This window comes from Lytechinus variegatus, chromosome 17 (genome assembly GCF_018143015.1).
Source record: "Lytechinus variegatus isolate NC3 chromosome 17, Lvar_3.0, whole genome shotgun sequence".
Taxonomy (NCBI): domain Eukaryota; kingdom Metazoa; phylum Echinodermata; class Echinoidea; order Temnopleuroida; family Toxopneustidae; genus Lytechinus; species Lytechinus variegatus.
Window position 1 is genome coordinate 17,001,367 of NC_054756.1, and position 19,270 is coordinate 17,020,636.

General features: G+C 36.7%; 2 protein-coding genes across 10 annotated transcripts in view; one reads left to right on the plus strand and one right to left on the minus strand.

The window, feature by feature from the left end:
- Positions 1–1,202, minus strand: part of LOC121431380 (fibrillin-2-like) — a 66,825-nt gene extending 65,623 nt beyond the window's left edge. For 3 of the 6 annotated variants that reach the window (XM_041628927.1, XM_041628926.1, XM_041628925.1), the window contains exon 1: positions 784–1,198. In XM_041628927.1, coding sequence (XP_041484861.1) covers positions 784–853 — 70 coding nt within the window. In that variant the 5' untranslated portion in view covers positions 854–1,198. Of the gene's footprint in view, positions 1–783 lie in introns of all 6 variants that reach the window. The other 3 variants (XM_041628930.1, XM_041628929.1, XM_041628931.1) reach the window with 2 other exon arrangements.
- Positions 1,203–5,645: 4,443 nt separating this feature from the next.
- Positions 5,646–19,270, plus strand: part of LOC121430673 (cytosolic carboxypeptidase-like protein 5) — a 29,856-nt gene continuing 16,231 nt past the window's right edge. For 3 of the 4 annotated variants that reach the window (XM_041628011.1, XM_041628013.1, XM_041628014.1), the window contains exons 1-7: positions 5,646–5,745; positions 10,547–10,652; positions 12,978–13,193; positions 14,339–14,510; positions 15,746–15,906; positions 17,244–17,421; positions 17,937–19,015. In XM_041628011.1, the coding sequence (XP_041483945.1) occupies positions 12,994–13,193; positions 14,339–14,510; positions 15,746–15,906; positions 17,244–17,421; positions 17,937–19,015 (1,790 nt within the window). In that variant the 5' untranslated portion in view covers positions 5,646–5,745; positions 10,547–10,652; positions 12,978–12,993. The remainder of the gene's footprint in view (positions 5,746–10,546; positions 10,653–12,977; positions 13,194–14,338; positions 14,511–15,745; positions 15,907–17,243; positions 17,422–17,936; positions 19,016–19,270) is intronic. The other variant, XM_041628012.1, reaches the window with a different exon arrangement.

Genomic DNA, 19,270 nt, shown 5'->3' on the forward strand with positions numbered 1-19,270 from the left:
GTTGAATAATACACTACTTGAACAGTTATGTTACCCGCGCCAACCAATTTTGTTTATTTTGACATATTCAAATAGAGTGTATACATGTACACGTCAAAATGGGTAGGTATACATGTACATACAAATATCAAAGTATTCAGAAATTTTTGAATTACACATGTTTGATCATTTCATATCGTCGAATGTTATTTATATTTTCTGCATTTTTATATTACAAGGTCGTGGTTCGTTCTTTAAAGACATCGTTTATGCCAGACTTACCATGCTTACCGCGCCTGATCATGAGGAACATCATTGTTTAGATAATGTAAATAACTCATTAAGTGCATGTTGGCTGGGAAAGTAATTACGTGTAGGAATGAGCGTTCCAATGTGTTATTGGATGTACTGTACATGTGTATGAGAGTAATTTGCTTTAATAACATGGTGTAATTTAACGATGCCAATAAATAGGAGAGATATATATATTTTTTAAAAATCTGGAGCTATTCAACATTGGTAATTTACGTTGAATGAAACAATATAGCAAGAGGGAAAAGGGACAGTTTGAACATTCCATTATGTAATACAATAACTACATTTCAAAAATAAAGACTTTATAATTATAGCACGCAAATACGTCCACTCTAAAAAAAAACTATTCATCTTTTGTAGTTTGGTGATTATTAAATAAAAAAAAATAACACCGCCTTCTGGATTCAAACACCTCTACAAAGGCATATCCTGTGTATGCATATTGTTATATTCTTGCTATCTATTAGAATGCTAAAAAGTGATGCCTACCTTGTGCTAAACCATGTTGAACCTTTAAAATCACCACAAGAAAAGATATTGTAACCGATAAAAATCCCATCGTTTCAGCAACTCAGACCAGACAGCATGCTATTCCACTTCGCTTATAATCCAATAATCCTCAAGTTTCACAACAGACCCCGATGTTCTCTCAACTGTCCTGAGTTTAACAACTCAAAATCATTTCACTCATGCGAATTTTTAAAACTATATACGTAGAGATTTTCACAAAATGTCTCTCTTTGTATTTTGTCAACTAAGATAAATACTGGTCGAAAGTTTACGCCAAGTGATATAGACAGTCCGGTAGAGTTACTACGAAAATATTCCAACCGTCCATTAACTAGGTAATATGTTTTTGCAGATAATGTGTATGCACGCCACGGTTCGCAGATCTTTGTGTAACACGCATACTGATTGATGATTCAAATCGGAGCTTTTTTGGAGCTATTGTGTAAAGACAAGCATTCTCTCGCTGGAGCGTCGTTGGTTGCATAGCGAACGATCGCTATTGTTATCTAGTCTGGTATTCAGACCCGAATAAAGGTCTTTGTGTTTTTGTGGTGGCATATATAATTCGCTTACAGCATATCAACAGTTCATGCAACTTAAATTTATCAGCTTGAAGTTTTATTTCCCAAATAAATGAATAGAAACAAGCATGAGCCTCAATCCTGCGATATTAACCCTAATTCTTTCAAATTTAAAGGGGATCCAATCCTCGATATAGAAACATGTGCGAATGAGTAGAAATCGGAAAAATACAGATTAAGGAAGGGAAAATCGGAAAATTAAATACAAATATAAAATGTCATGGCTGTTTCGAAAATGAGATCACTACAGTAGTCTATGTAAATTTCTAATTGGCGATTCGGTCAGTAAATTATACCAAAATAAGTGGGAGGGGCACCTTTCACTTTGACAAAACTTAATCATCAGGGATAGCTTTAAACAAAACATCAAAATTGTCTGATATTGTACGAACCTTCTCCTATCTGACTGTCTGAATTATTTCCCTCTAAGATACATTTGGCAAGGCGTTAATCCACACTTTGCCACTCTCCACCCAGGTATTAAATGGGTACCCGGCCTAGGATGTGCAAGCCTATATGTAGTATGCAATATGCAATTTGTTTCTGTATCATGAATTGAATTTACTGGAACATAATTGGATTCTTCCAATATTCTATTCAAGACAAAAGTACAAAATAAAAGGCGAAAAATATGTACAATATTTTAGAAACATTTCAAGAAAAACAAAATAACACAACGTAAAACAACATTACAAACAAGTAATTTTGAATAGAATATTACTATACATGTACAAATACATGTGGTACTGACATTGTCGATAACTGTTATTATTATTATTATTATTATTATTGTTGTTGAAGTTATCATGGCTAATATTATCATTATGATGGTTTTAATCATCATTATTATTATTATCATCATCGTTATTATTATTACTATTATTATTGATATTATTATTAGTAGTAGTAATATTGCTATTATTATTACTATTATTAATGATGATATTGTTATTATTATTTTCATTATTTTGATTTTTCTTTATTGGTATAAGTAATATTGACCATCAGCCCTTGCTCAAATTTTCAATTTATAACATTCACGAATTACTATCTAACAGATAAACAACATAATTACGGTGTTGTATAAAAACTTAAGTCTACTTTCAATACATCTCTAAACATAATAGGAAAAGAGGGATTTTAGCATGCATGGGGAGAAATTAAAAGACTGTAATTGTTATTGAAACAAATTTGACAGTGTTTTGTACGGTAGACTAGTTTACATGAGATTGTGACAGTCCGGAGCGCTCTAGAAAAATCATATTAAAAATGTCAGAATAACCATTGCGAGCGAGATATTCTATCATGAAAGCGGTATCTATGGCAACGGGGTAAACTTGTATTGCCGGGGATGTAATGGTGATTTTTTTTAAAACTGTTTCATTACAATATTGTAAAGGAATTGCCGACTTGTTCGTCGTGCGCCTTGGAACGGACATGTTGGTTTGAATGATACAAAAGAGCAATAGAAAAGGGGCTAGGGGGTTATGCTTGTCAACGCATTGTCTGTGGGGGATCTTGTTGGTGGGCGGGGACTGCATTACTCATTCCTCTCATTCAATGACAAACGGATATGAACAAAAGAAGGGGAGGGGAGGGTATAACTGCTCTTGCGCAATAATCATTGATCGAAAAATCAAACATTATTTATGAACATTAATTGAAAAAAAATAATTCAACATCACGACAATATTTTAATTATTATAAAAAACAAAGACAAGTTGAATAAACCTCATATAACATGTTAAAGATCAGTAAAAAACAGCTTTTTAAGGATTCGGCTCTATTCTAACTTCGGAATTGATGGATTACTTTCTGGCTTGCCATAATGTTCCTCAACTGAACTTATCTCATACAATTGAAAAAGCAATAAATAAATTCTGTAGAACAAAAGGTTCATCAGGTAGGATGATTTTTTTTATATTTTGATAAAGATTTATTCCATATTGGCCCTATCAATAATCTCCATGAAAATAATGATACCTCGATAAGTCAACGAGACGAATAAATTATCCGAATCTGAACAATTATTAGAAGTGATGTTTTATGTCATATTTTATTTTTTTAAAAATGGGTTTTGTATAATCCTCGTGAACATGCAGTATGTGGTCTTTTCCCTTTTCTTATAATGCTAATTCCATTCATTTAAATCATAACTATAAAACATGTGTGGCCTCGATCATTCAGTTTTCAGTATCAGCGTTGCCTTCATGAGGCCAACACAGGAAGCAATCCTATTTTTGCAGTATTGGAAGAAGAAAAATAATAGACTTAATTTAGTTCAAATCAAATCCAAAATTTAAATAAATAATTACGAGAGATGACACCATCAGCTTGATCAGTAGGCCCTACATATTCATGACGACACACGATAACTGTTGTGTGTGAGTGTGTGTTTGGGTGTGTGTGTATTACAACATACATGTACTGATAAACACACAAATTCATTACAATAACTTTATCACTGTTCAAAGATTTTAGCTAGCCGGAATACCCCGTCAGGGCACTGCATGCATATGGGAACGTTTTTTTTAAAAATATTTTTCTTAGGTACTGGTTTAGAATAAAAAGTCGACAGGCAAAAAGAAAAAAAAATGATCTCACCACAAAATAAAGAAGTTTTGGTTAAATTTCCAACACACACACTGGCATCTTGGGGGTGCTAATATTATAATAGCACTCCCGCGCGCTTCCCATGTACCTGCAACATCATGTTTAAAGGGCGAGTCCTACTTAAGGTTCAAGTCCACATACCATCAAAATGTTAATGAAAAGAGACAAATCAAACAAGCATGCATACCACTGAAAACTGAATTCATGAAGATCGGAAAACTGAGTTTTGTGACATTTTAATATTTCGCTTAATTTCACAAAACAATGAACTATATGCACACCACTAGCGTAGCTACGGGGGGGGGGGAGGGGGAGGGGGGGGGACTTCCCCCCTGACGAGTCACGACTCATGCACGGGACCTATCCCTGCCCCCTCCCCCCTGACGAGAAGTTAAAGACTTTTTTATCAATTTTTTTCTGCTGTGAATTTTTTCTTGCTTGTCAATTTATTTTCTGGCACGAAATCCTTTATTTGTGGTTGAAGACCCTTTTTGTCAATTTTTTTGTGGACGATTTGCACCCCCTGTGGAAAATCCTAGGTACGCCACTGATTGCACACCCTGATCGTCAGCATGCAAATAATGACATCATCCTCTCACTCGGCCTAATTATTTTGTTTTGGCATGATATGCAATATGAAATATTATATTTTTTTCTTCATTGTAAAGTGAAGCAAGTTTTACTCCTCCCTGAACATGTGGAATTGCTACTGTTTTAACATTTTGTTGTTCAACCAAGAGGGTCCTTATATATAATGCCAAATCTTTTATAATTGAATGTGAAATTCAAACAATCAATATCAAAAGAAATAGTGAGGGAGAGACGACATCGACTTTCTCATTTTTATCATGACTGAGTTTGTGCATATTAAATGTGTTGTGAAAATAGGCGAAATTTTAGAATGCCATTACCATCATATTTTCAATTTTTGATGCAATTTTTAGCATTGCATGGCTATGATTTTATTGTTGTTCTCTGACCAACATCAACCCTTTTCTGAGCTGAACTTATGACCTTAAACGTGAATCTTAATAAAAAGAGAACAAAGCAAACAATAAGCATATTTGCTGAAAATTAATCATAATTTGATCATAAAAAGTTATGACGTTTCGCTTATTTTTCACAAATCAGAAAAAACATATGCAACTGAGTGAGTTGCTAAAAATGTCAATCATTTACATGATTTTGTTTTGTATTCTGTGGCATGAAGTATAGCAGGGGTGCATGGATCCATGCAGGATTTGCCAATGGGGGGGGGGGGGATTTCGGAGGAAATTTTTGACAAGCCAGAAAAAAAGGGTTTTCAACCACAAATTGCGGATATTTCGTACCCCCCAAAAAAAACAATGACATTTTTACATTAAAAAAATATCATGATGTTTGCTTTTCAAATTAAAGGGGGGGCACGTACGTGCCCCCTGTGCCCCGCGCCTGAAGTATAGAATCAATAATTGGGCAGAATTGACAGCAAGGAATCTTCTTCTTAAATTGCAGTAAGTAACAACAATGGCAATCCCACATTTTCAAGGAGAAGTTGAATCTTGTAATAGGAAAACATAGGATAGTTTTATTTTGGAAAAGATATTCTTATAGTTGCTGGTGTCAGCTGGAGAATGGCCCATAGAGATCTGCAAATCCTCCAATTGCAACGCCTAGAAATATCACGTGACAGGTTGCTACCCAAAATTGTTTGAAACCGGTGCAGGGTTGATGTTCGAAATCGTTGCATCTCTCTTTGATTACCGAGGTAATATTTCATTTTTCTCATTTATATTAGACCTTTCTTCGGTGAAATATTCATAATTAATCTAATTGATATATTCTTTTGACCTGCTTTTGTAATAAAACTATAATTTGTTGACGTTATTTTTGCCATTATTCTTATAACAGTCCCACATGCTGAATTTAATGTGTGTTTTAAACCTTTTGCTTGGTCTTCGGGAAAAGTTCAAACTCCCTGAGACCCTAGCTCTGCACTCCGCCGCTCAGAAGGCACACTTAATTATCGGCATCCAGTGCTCTAATGCGTAAAATATGGTATGCTGAAAGTCATGAGATTTTTGTTGAAAATCACACCGATGCATAGACAGCTGGCAGCCGTCTGTTTCGAGGAGTTTTTTAACATTTTATTTTTTTATTTCTCCTCGTACACAGACTGCTCGCTATCGTGCAGCCACCATTAGGGGACTTGCAATGCAAAATTCCCCCATCGGGGCTCTTCAATTCTTGTCTTTAATGAATAAAAATGAAGTTAACACAACCAAAATGCAAATTAATATTCCCTCTTGGCATTAAAATTGATTGCCAAAAAACAGAAAAATCAAGTTAAAAGGAACAAAAACAGTGACTTACCTCGGCTGTCGCGCAAATTCACTTCCCCGTTTTATCCGATCTTAAGTACATAAACATGGCCATTGAGTCCCCTGTACAGATCGCACTAGAACTTCGGTCTCTGTATTTGGTGAGTGAAGCCAACGGAGTTCAGCTGAACAACCAACATAAACAGAGACCGAAGCTTTTGGTCTAACTAATGCATTGAAACCATTGGCATTGGCATGCAAAATAAAATGGAAAACCAGGTGACAGTGTAGATCTAGATCTAGGCCCTATTTTCATTTAAAAAAAATAAAAAGATGTATCTCAATAATCACCCAAGGGTTCATTACCATCCTGCCTGTGGGGAATCTACAGGTAGGACTCACCCCACTCACACAACATGCGAGGTTAGTTAACCTCGCACAACGCATGTGATTTCATAGTGGACTTTGACATTTTCATTCATCACATGAATGTGAGGGAATAAAACACGCCAAACCTTTCAGTATTTATCCACTATGGTAATCTTTATTGAATGATTTAAGTTCGTTTTAAAAAGGAATTGGAAATTATTTATAAAAGTGTTTTTATCGCTTACCTCCAAGTCTCAACCAGGATACTCCTTTCGATCCGTCCTTAATTATCTTTGATACTGCGGTGGAAAGTACGCAAACAAAAATCGAAAAGCAATTTTTCCTACCGAACATTCTCGATTCAAGTCATCAGCGCATAATAGGAAATTGTACCAAAAATCAACAGGTTGCATCTCATGTATATAGGTCTACTTATTGGTAAAGTACGCCATCTTTTGACAAGATGATGATGAAAGTGGATTGAACGAACAAGAAAATAATGCTGATTGCCCAGAATGCAGCTAGCAGTACAAGTTGCAAAACCGTAAACAAACTGGCTTGTGAATAATATCGCGCGCCCTCTTTAGGCAAAAATTGATATCGACGCTGAGCAGGAGGTATCTCCGTGAAGATCACGAAAAATGCTCTTATTTTATTAAAAAAACAGCAAAGAGAAGTCAACAAACGATCCATATGGTTTGGTAAGTGTCATAGCACAATTAGAATTCTTAGCTATGATGTAAAGTCATAGTTATTTTAGTAAAAAGGGTGTGAAAGATTCGCGTGCGCCAGGTGCATATGAATCCTTCGCATGCGAGATGATTTAAAACCATGGGTGGACTCACTATTAACAAGCTGGTTTGTTGTATATATCTCTATGGTTTGTTTACGGTTCTGCAGCTTGTACTGCTAGCTGCATTCTAGGCGATCAGCATTATTTTTTTTGCTCGTTCAATCCACTTTTTTCATCATCTTGTCAAAAGATGGCGTACTTTACTTATAAGTATATACATGAGATGCAACCTGTTGATTTTTTGTACAATTTCCTATTATGCGCCGACGACTTGAATAGAGAATGTTCGATAGGAAAAATTGAATTCCGATTGTTGTTTGCGTAATTTCCACCGCAGTATTAAGGATAACTAAGGACGGATTGAAGGGTTGATATTTGGAGGTAAGGGATAAAAACACTTTTATAAATAATTCCTTTTTAAAATGAACTCAAAATATGAATGTAATTACAAAATTAACATATTAGAGAAATATATAAAGGTTTGGCGTGTTTTATTCCCTCACATTCGTGTGATGAATGAAAACCTCGAAGTCCATTATGAAATCACATGCGTTGTGCGAGGTTAGTATTACTAACCTCGCATGTTGTGTGAGTGGGTAGGACTATGGTATGCCAATGCTGTACACAGCACAAAATGTTAAAAAGAAATCATTAAAATATCACTTTTGAGACCAAAAATACTAATTTCCATACGGTTTCAATTTATTTTTCATTACAACTTGGGGTAATTTTTGTATTCACCAGGGTACTCAAAGACTTGAATTTTGGGCATATTTTTGTGTATGCCCTCTATTGGTGGAAAGTAAATATGGCACAACAATGGGCGTTGTGGCGTGCGCCTGTAATCCAAGCTGTGGGGAAGTTACAAATTGATGCAGAGGCTCGAGGTTCGAGCCCTGGTCACGTCTTTCGGATGGTGACGTTAAAGGTCGGTCCCAGACGTAAATAATCATATCTGATTGATACACGTCTGACAAAACTCAAATACACACACACACAATTGTAGTTTTTCAATCTCTATTGCTAATTAAAAAATAATTTAAAGAATCAAATTTACTTAAGTCATGATGAATAGCTGTAATGGAACCTGACAGTTTAAAAAAAAATCAGGCATTTGTCCCAAAGAAAAAGAGAAAATAAGCCAAACATTGCCAACCTTGTTTCACCACAGAGGGAGGAATAACACAGAACAAGGTAATATATCATAACCTTGTTCATAGATTGAGTGCTCAACAACAAGCAACAACAATTTGAACAAGCCTTTAGTCTTCTTCTTTCTGACTGCTGTTGGCATATCATCCTACTCTAGTTGTGCTTATCAAGTATCCAGATGAATAGTGCGAGTAACTAAAACTCTACAAAACTCCTGGTATGTGCAGCTAAAAACCGGAGAAGCCTTTACTATTTAACTTTCAGCAATTTAACAAAGCCTCCTTGGATTTTTGCTGCACCTCCTGCTTATGCTTGAAAGACGTGAGGGAGATGGTGTGGACCATCTTTGCTGGGAGTGAGTTCCATATTCTGATGGCATCAGGAAAGAATGTCTTTTTATATATTTGGGTTTGGCAAATGGGATTTTGAACTTATAAGGGTTTCCACGTGTACATGGTCCAGTTGATCATGTTGATGGAATAAACTGGTCATTCCTTTATCTTGCGGTTTTAGAGGTCTACAGTGTAAATACTTTATTGTGTTGAACATAGCCAGGAGGCTCCTGGAGATTAACGTCATATCACTGACGTGCTTAATCTCCACGGAGCCAGGGACGGGATGCTATTACACTACACACATCAAGTATTTGTCCAACAATAAAATTGCTTTAAAAAAACACAATTTTTTAGGTTTTGGGTCCAAAATATGTAAATGGGCTACAATATCATTTGGACCCTTTTGGAAGTTTCAAAAGTGTCATATTTTTAAATAATATTAAACATAAAATGAATGAAAATATTAAAAGTAGAGGAGTGTGTACTCATGGTCTGTTATTGTCACCATCTTGCTGTCTTTGTTATCATAGCCAAGCTACAAGACGCATACCAGTATAGAGGGCAACAATATCATGAGCAGTTCTAGATAAAAAAAACTTGCATCAGCTGACAAATATCATGAATCTCAACTTGATGCTAAAATATTCCACTCGCTATACCAGTTGAAGCGGATATAGCATTGAGGTATTAAGATTCATGATATTTATCAGCCGATGAAAGGTGGTACGCTGATTATATTATTTTATTATTTCGCCCTTTTTCACCTATCAAAAGTTGGAATGACACAGTAATCGAGGAGGGTATGCTACAATGTAGGGCACCATTTCTCCATAGATGCTGTAGTTACATGTAAGCGTCAGTCGAAGTACCACCATTACGATGGCTGTCATCGGTCTATTGACGAAGGGGATTCTGTGGAGCTAGACAAAATCTCAGCGGAGCATATCCCTGACAGAAATAGACCTATATATCTAATGCGGCCCAGGCTTATCATCACTCACCATGTACCCAATTTCAAATACTCAAAAGATAAAAAAATCCATGAAAGCCAAATCTTAATGCCATAAAAAATGCAGAATCTGGGTCAAGTCTTCCTCACTCTAGGTGGCATTAGCACCGTATTAAAAAGCTGCCTGAGTATTACAAGCACCATTGTACGAATTCACAGACATGACGACAGATAGACCCTACATGTATTTAATAAAAAAAAATTCTTCAGACTTCTGATATCGAAAATGCAATAAACAATAACTAGATCTACAGTAGTTTTTCTCAATAAAGTTCATAACTAAAAGAGAACAAACAAAAATCACTAGACGATTCACCCGCGACAAGTATTGTGGCCATGACTGTGTGCATACCGGGTTTGTGCATTACCGCAGGAGCTGACTTTCTATTAATGCAACCATTGTCACCTATGAGGTCAATACTTTTATGTTTTGACCCCTTTAGATTGGTAGTTTGGTACTACGAGTGGTTTTCCCTTGTTAAAAAAGTATTTTCGATGAGACTCTAGATCTCAATATTTCAAATTTTTGTATTGTCAAAATTTATCATTTTTTAAATCCTGTCTTTTGTTTTGGACCTGTGTTATTACAGTCTACAGATGCCATGATGGAGACCTTGGATGAAGCCTTGAATTGATCACATCTATACTGAAAGCTTGTGCTTCTCCATATTCCTAGAAGATACTTGGTAATCTAAGGTAATGTATAGCAATTAGAGGGGTTTTTTATTATGAACTGTTCTGCAAACAGTTTCTAATGAAAATTTGCGATTGGTAGATCAGAGTCAACTACAACAGGTTGATTATAGGCCTACTTTGCTTTCTGTTGTCAAAATCAGATTAGCAGTCAGTTCCAAATTTGATTGCAAGGATTATTGATGTGGGGGAGCTAAAATTAGCTCGAAATTAATTGAAAATCTGTGTTTTCAAACACCTATCAGATAGAAAATAACAAACAATTTCATCCCAATGATATTGAATGAATTAATTGTGAATTACCCTAGCTTTCTAGTTACATATATGTACTTAATAAGACCTTCATATTTAACACTTTCTTAAAGTTATGCTGAATGTATGAATTCCTTGTAAGACGATGTCTCGAATACAAAATACTGGTGTGTGAGTTGGTAGAGCGTCCGTCTCACAACCGGGAGGTCGGGAGTTCAAACCCTGGGCATGTCAGACCAAGATACGTTAAAAGATGGGAGTTGCTGCTACCCTGTTTGGCGTTCAATGATATAAGGGATATAGCCTCGTCGATCTGGTGCTGCACAGGGGCTGCCAGGCCCACGATCAATTGGGCGAAGCAAATTTTTGCAGTATTTTATTTCATGTCAATTTAAACAATAAAATATGGATTTAAAAAAAAATGGATAAGGGAAAACTAATGGAGATGGCAAGGAAGCGATAGGATGCCTTTCCAGCTCACAACAGTTGGGCAAAATTGTCTAATGTTCATTATTGGGTTGGCAATTTTCTCTTGAAAAATTATGAGTTTCGTTTTAACATCTTAACTGTAAGCACAGAGCTGCCAGCTAGTAGAGATTTTCATTAATAGGTTCTGAAAAATGAGAAGAATACTGATGGTTTCATGCAATATACTGATTTCTGAAAATTAAGTTTTATGTGTTGTCCTAATGTTATTTCTTTGAAAGTACTAATTTCCTCACCAATATACTGTTTTCCAGCTTTGAATTCACTGAAATGTTCTTTGGTAGCTCAGGGTCACATCTTGCAAAGAGTTACGCTTGATCCAATCAATCTTTAACTACATGGAAGATTGGAAATCCATCCATACCATAATTTTTTCTATAATAAATTTGCACAATCTCCGTAGAGAGAATCACACTGAGTCTTCAAGAGAACAGTGAATGTAGTATGAATTTACATCATACCGGTATATCTAGAAAATATTTAGAAAAAAACATCATCATTTTAGATATTGACATTGATGGCCGTCCATAGTTGTGGTTGATGGGATCAATTGCAACTCTTTGTAAGACGGGACTTCAGAGGACTGATTTTCATGCTTGATTCCATCGATCATTACATACAATTAGAAAACAAATTATTAAAATGAACAATGAATCATCAAGCTTTGTGTTTAAAACCCTTTCAACCCGAAAAGCCCTGGAAAAGGGCTTTACCGTGAACGCGCATACCCTTAAAAAAGCTGGAATACCGGCTTCAAGTCATAAGACTCGAAAACAAGGGTTTAATATGCCAGTTGACCTATTAAAAATGTTATATGAGATTGATAACTTCAGTTTATAATATTAAAAAATGGCTTTCATTTGTATGGGTTAAGCATAAAAAATTGAAAAAATGTTCTACCCCTACCAAGGAGGCTCTTGTGATAATACATGGTGAGTCGTATGAGGACTATGCGTAAGATTTATGAATTTTACTTTTGTCTAGACTGATTTTGAGACAAAATTTGAGACTATCACCAATAGTGGAACTTGAAGCCAGACCATATCAGCGGAGCCAGGCCGGGTACCAGCAAAATAAGGTGTCGTTTGTATGTCTGTGGCTGGAATCAAAAGAAAAGGAGATCATTATTCATCTATTTCAAATGTCATTCATTTTGCCAACAAGCTCAATATCTGCAAATCCTTAAGGCTGAGGGTCAAACCCGTCCAAAATAATTCAGGGTTCAAAGGGTTAAAGGGCACATGGCAAAAATATCTGTCCTCTTGATTACACTAGGTGATTATGCCTTTGTTAGTACTGCACCCAAAATATAGAATAATCTACTGTCTTATATCAGAAATTATGCAACCTATTTAAATTTTGTTCAAAACCAATAAAATATACCATTTCATATGAGTTTTTGACATATCAATACGACACTTTTGTTGTGATGCAATTTAAGGAGGCATATGACTTCCCTTATTCGCTTTTAGCTCTGATATGACATTCCTTGTCTTGTTGCTTCCTGTTTTTACAGTTTAAAGGATATTCATGTAGAAATTGCCCAATGTTCATGTAAATTCACAATTTTAATCTATCATTTTTTTTTAGCCAGAATTCCAAAGCTATGGAATGCCGCCTGGCAGGGCTCCTCTTCACCTCCAAGTTTGACTCTGGCAACTTGGCGCGGGTCGAGCGGGTCGGTCCTGATGATGATGAGGATGGGACCGGGCACCGAGTCGGGGATGCCAACGCTGCCCCAGACTACGAATTCAATCTCTGGACTAATCCAGACTGCGGAGGAACTGAGTTTGAAAATGGAAACAGGTGAGATTTATTTAATTCAAGATGCATCTTATTATACTTTGACAATCTTCTAGGATTGGAGAGGAATCTTTAAAGATAAATGCCAGTTGTTGTAATGATTTCAAAATAAGTTCGTACAGAATCCAATGAAATGACCACCAAATTTTTTGTTTGTATACTGGTAAATAAAGATTTTGTGCCAAAGGATTCTGGAAGAAATTGTGTAATTGCTCAGAAATTAGCAAATAAGCACGGGGTTCGGGTCAAGCGTCTGGCTGACATTCAAAGCAATAATAATACACTGTCCCACATGCGCTTATCTGTGTTGGTGATCTTCAGTGTGAAAATTTTTTAGCGTAGATTTCAAGCTTTCTCAAAGTTCATTTTAAACTGCACCAGATCTAGATCCACGATGATACAATAATACTTAACCTTGGTTTTACTGACTTTCTCATGAAATACGTGTTTACTGCAGCTACTTTCATTTACCTTTAATTCTTATTGTTTATAACATGCACATTGTTATTGTGTACATTGTCATACTCGGTGATACTTGTACTGCATTCAAACACAGAAAGTGGCACACAAATGAGTACCAGTATGCTTACTGTGCTGACTCCGTCATAGAAGTCAACAGCACACATTGCAACATGATTGGTTTTGATTTTATGCATGAACTTTATATCTTTAAATTCTGTGAACCATGTTAAAACTAATATCACTCAAACTTCAATTTTATTTTACTCAAGTTACATTATATATATACACTTTGACAAATGAAACAGATCATGGATGATAATGTTGCATAACATATGGCTATGCCTAGCTACATGTATTGCTCTAATTGTTAGTGGATTCATTACAGATTACCTTGTTTGAAACTAAAGCACCTCTAGTCCGATAGGTCACTTATTTAGGTCAACTTTTTGTGATTTCCAGGAATCTCAAATAGTCGAACCATTTGAGTGTTTAGCCTGGTTAACGATCGGCTGGCAAACCGGGTATTTATCCCAGTCCTAATGGAAAGATGCCCAAATAGAATAAAATATAAAAATGATTTAGCAACTTACATGGTGAACGTAAAGCAGCTCCAATATACCGTGCACATCTTGATTTCTATGTGAACGAATCAATATCAATTTCTTTGCCATCCAAAATCCACACAGGACCTGGTTTCACTTTGCAGTGAAGGGATGCCCGATGAACAAGCTGATCAGGTTTAACATCATGAACATGAACAAACAAGGGAAGCTGTATAGCCAAGGGTTAGCGCCGGTCGTCAAGGTCCTACCACAGAAACCCAAGTGGGAACGCATCAGGGACAGGCCCTCTCATGAGGTAAGAACCATTCTTTAAATAGTGCCTTTTTAAAGGCAGTTGACATTCTCCGATAGTCTAATACTTCATGGGCTTAACCCAGAGATACGGTTGATCCGATCAACCACAACTATGGAATGCCAGCAACATCAACATCCAAAATGCACAACCCACTGCACTATTCGTATAAGAGTAGGGGGAAACCCCGGTTTAGTGGTCCACCTGCATTCCCCCCAATCAGTTATATCGGGAGGGGAGACCTGAGGGTCATAGTGATTCAGTTCGCTTTTCGCCTCCCAGGCACAGGTGACGCCAAACAAATAATAATAATAATAAAATGCATGTTTGTTCAGTCAAAATATTTTCTAGATATGATTCAAAGCCATACATTTATCGTTTTCTTGAAAATTCAGGGTGCTTTTCTTTGCTTTATACAAAGGACATTGTTGGATAGCCATATATTTTTGGTTGATCAGGGCCCCATCTTACAAAGAGTTGTGATTGATCCGATCAATCGCAACTATGGATGGCCTGCAATGTCAACATCTATGCATGTTTATTCGAAATATTTTCTAGCTTTAATGTTTTTTCATGCATTCATTGTTTTCTTGAAATTTACACTGCTTCTCTTTGTTTACAAAGTACATTGCGCAAATTCCCTGTAGAAAAAAATATGACACTGATGGATTTCCATAGAGATACGATTGATTGGATCAATTGTAAGACGGGGGCCTGGGTTTACAGTTTGTATGTTAAAGTCACACTGGCCAAACTGACCCAAGGTTGGCCAAAGCTATTTAATACCAGTTGTGATAACGATCTGAAAAGTCCAATAGAACGACCACACAAGTGTTTTAAAATAAAAAAGATATATGCCAAATTGCTTTGGAAAAAATGCTTAATAGCTGAGAAATGAGCAAAATAAGCACAGATTAAATGTGTAATTGCTGAGAAATTAACAAAACAAGCACGGAATTCCATAAAATGTTTGGTATTTTATCACGCAATATTAATACACTTTACTGATTTTGTGTTAGTTATCTTAAGAATTATCAATTTTCGGCTAAGATTTCATGATGTCACAAAGTTGATTTTAGTGTACCAGATCTAGATCTATGATAATATGGTGGTAATTATTGATTTAAAAGCTTTCTCATGAAATAATTGTTTTGCTGGAATTACTTTCTTTTATCTTCAATTTTCAATGACGTACCGCCTGTCGGTTTAGATTTGACATGCATTATTTTGTTTTGCAGACCGTGGACGGTCAGTTCATCCTGTCCTTTACCTATCGCTTTGAGTACCGCTTCTCGACGGTCTACTTTGCGTTCTGCTACCCGTTCTCTTACATGGAGTACCAGGAGAAGCTCACCGAACTAGACAACAAATTCAGCAGCAGGAAATATGATTCAGGCTGGTCAGTTGTTCATCGTGGCCCAATAACAAAAGATTTATTGATGATGGGCCTGATTTCTCGTAATGATTGCACTGATTAATGTGTATGATCAGTCAAAGAAATCATGCAGCCCCGCTATCAATCGCTAAGCTTTAAATGTTACAGGGCACTGCTCAATGAATTACTGTAGAATTATGTTGCATATCACAAAAATTATTTTCAATTATACAAAGTGAAAGTCCCAAGATTAAGCTTATGTCCTTTGATTAAATGCGAATTTACATTTGATCTGCGTTAAAGGTCAAGTCCATCTCAGAATAATGTTGATTTGAATCAATAGAGAAAAATCAGACAAGCACAATGCTGAAAATTTCATCAAAATCGGATGTAAAATAAGAAAGTTATGACATTTCAAAGTTTCTCTTATTTTTAACAAACTAGTTATATGAACGAGCCAGTTTCATCCAAATGAGAGAGTCGATGATGTCACTCACTATTTCTTTTGTTTTTTATTGTTTGAATTATACAATATTTAAATTTTTACGAATTTGATGATTAGGACCTCCTTGCCTGAAGCACAAAATGTTAAAATAATGGAATTCCACGTGTTCAGGGAGGAATGAAACTTCATTTCACATGACAATGACGAGAAAATCAAAATATTTCTTATATCAAACAATAAAAAAAAGAAATAGTGAGTGAGTGACATCATTGACTCTCTCATTTGGATGTAACTGGCTCGTTCATATAAATGTTTTGTTAGAAATAAGCGAAACTTTGAAATGTCATAACTTTCTTATTTTACATCCGATTTTGATGAAATTTTCAGTGTTATGCTTGTTGAATTTTTCTCTTTTCATTCAAATCAAGTTTTTGTTGGGGTGGACTTATCCTTTAAATTGCAATTTTTCTTGCAATGCTCTTATATGCACATGGTATTCTGACATATGCTTGATTTGCAGATGAATGTACATTTCTTGCAATCCTGTATCAGTCCCTTTTTCCATGTTGAGAAATCCTGTAGAACTCACTTTTGATCAAGCTACCAATATTTCATGCTGATGCAACTGGCATCACAACTACATGTATATTTTAGTGATATGTATGAATTCATAGGGCAGGGTGCCGTGGCCGAGTGGTCTAAGGCGCCTGGCTGACATTTGAAAGTTTGGGGTTTGATCCCCTGCGACGACACCTATGCCCGCGAGCAAAATGTTTACTGGATAGGGCTCTTTTGTCCTGTATACATTCAGATGAATAGAAATGCTATATGCATTCTTGGTAACTAGGTGCGCACTTCGTTTTTTTGTGTATTTTTTTATATCTATAAATTCATATCAACTTCAATCTTTCTCCAGCCCAAACAGTGCAATCTACTATCACCGTGAGCTGCTATGTCACTCCTTAGACAAGCTACGAGTTGACCTTATAACTATCTCATCTTGCCATGGAATAACCAATGAGAGAGAACCAAGACTTCATAGACTCTTCCCTGATACGTCTGTAGAGAGGGCTCGGAAATTCAAAGGAAAGCGGGTAAAGTCAAAATTCTTTTAGCTTCACAATTTGTTTATCATCATTGGGCTGCTTAAACATTTTATCTCAAGCATTAAGAATTTGAGGAAAGCTCAGAAAAGGCTCTATTAGAATTATGACATACATGACAACATCTTTTTTTTGGGGGGGGAGGGGGAGGGATCTAGAAAGAGGTCTCTACAGGAATGAGGAGATAATTCTCAAACAATACAGGGTTGCCACCATTGTTACTTTACCGATACTACATGTAAATTTTAGGAGCTTTCCTCTATATTAATTGCTTTTGGGATACAAGGTCTTGATAGCTTTATGCTTTTTTTAGTTGATTCATGACTCTTCCTATTTTCAAGAAAATGTAATAATGTCAAATTATCAATTTGAATTAATCAATGATATTAGCTCTGCTCTCTTGGATTGAGATAAAATGATAAGTAGTAATCAGATTAATTTCATTCAATACAAAAAGCAATGAAAATAATCTGACAGAGCGTTTTTGCTTCCACTTTTCATTGCAGGTATATTTCTTGAGTAGCCGTGTCCATCCGGGCGAGACTCCAGCAAGTTTTGTCTTCAATGGATTCTTTGATTTCATCCTACGCTCGAAGGACGAAAGGGCCATCCAACTCCGGAAGCAGTTTGTCTTCAAGCTCATCCCTCTCCTCAACCCCGATGGTGTGCAGCGAGGCTACTACCGTACCGACCAACGTGGTGTCAACCTCAACCGGGTCTATCTGAACCCAGACCCTGATCTCCATCCGTCTATCTTCGCTGCCAAGAGCGTTGTTCTGCATCATCATGTGCATTCCAGAGTGATGAGGTCATCGGTTGACCCGACACCGGGTTCGGGGAATCCCCCTGACAGCGGGGAAGTCCCTGATAGTCATGGGGTGGGGTTGAATGAACGGACACAGGAGCCTGGAAATGGGGATTGCGGGACAGAGGTAAGGGCAGAACTTGGCAAAGATCAGTTCATCATCGAGAAGAAAGGCGAAGGGACTAATGCAATTCTCGTTGTGCACCGTGGTGGCAAAAACAGAAGTTCACCTCTTCTGTCCAATAGTGAAGCGAATAGACATTTTCCCACTGAAGAGGGATTAAACTCATACATTGATGCATCAGAACCAAGTAGTGATCTTATGTTCTTGCCAAACAGTACCTCCCTTGCTAACAAAGGGGTTCCGAGGGATGACGCATCTGTGTACGACTCCGACGTCGAAAGTGACATCGGCATGAAAGCACAAACTCCTCTACCCAGCAATCAATCTAATAACAATGCACAAAAAGCGATTCCCTGTGGTGACACTGATCCCATATCGATCCCATCGGAAGAAAGTGGTGTGGCATTCTATGTGGATCTCCATGGCCACGCCTCAAAGAGAGGCTGCTTCATCTACGGCAACTTCCACGAGGACGAGGACAGGCAGACCGAGAACCTTCTCTTCCCCAAGCTGATCGCGATGAACTCCGCGCACTTTGATTTTGACGGTTGTAACTTCACAGAGAAGAACATGTACACAAAGGACAGAAGGGATGGCATGTCGAAGGAGGGGAGTGGCCGAGTTGGAATCTACAAAGCAACAGGAATCATTCACAGGTACCTTGAATGAACTATGCATTTCTTGAATTTATTCGTTTGATAAACCATGTCAGCAGATACTTTATTGTTCACCTTTATTGGATAGTTTCTTGGAGTGAGGTATGTGTGTGTATGGGGGGGAATCATGATTATTTATTAGACTTTCTGAATGGCCACCATCCATTCCTTGTATTGTTGACAACAACATGCACGCTGAGAAACTGCAGAGATAATCAACCTGAATTCTTATTCTCTGATATTTCAAAGTAAGAG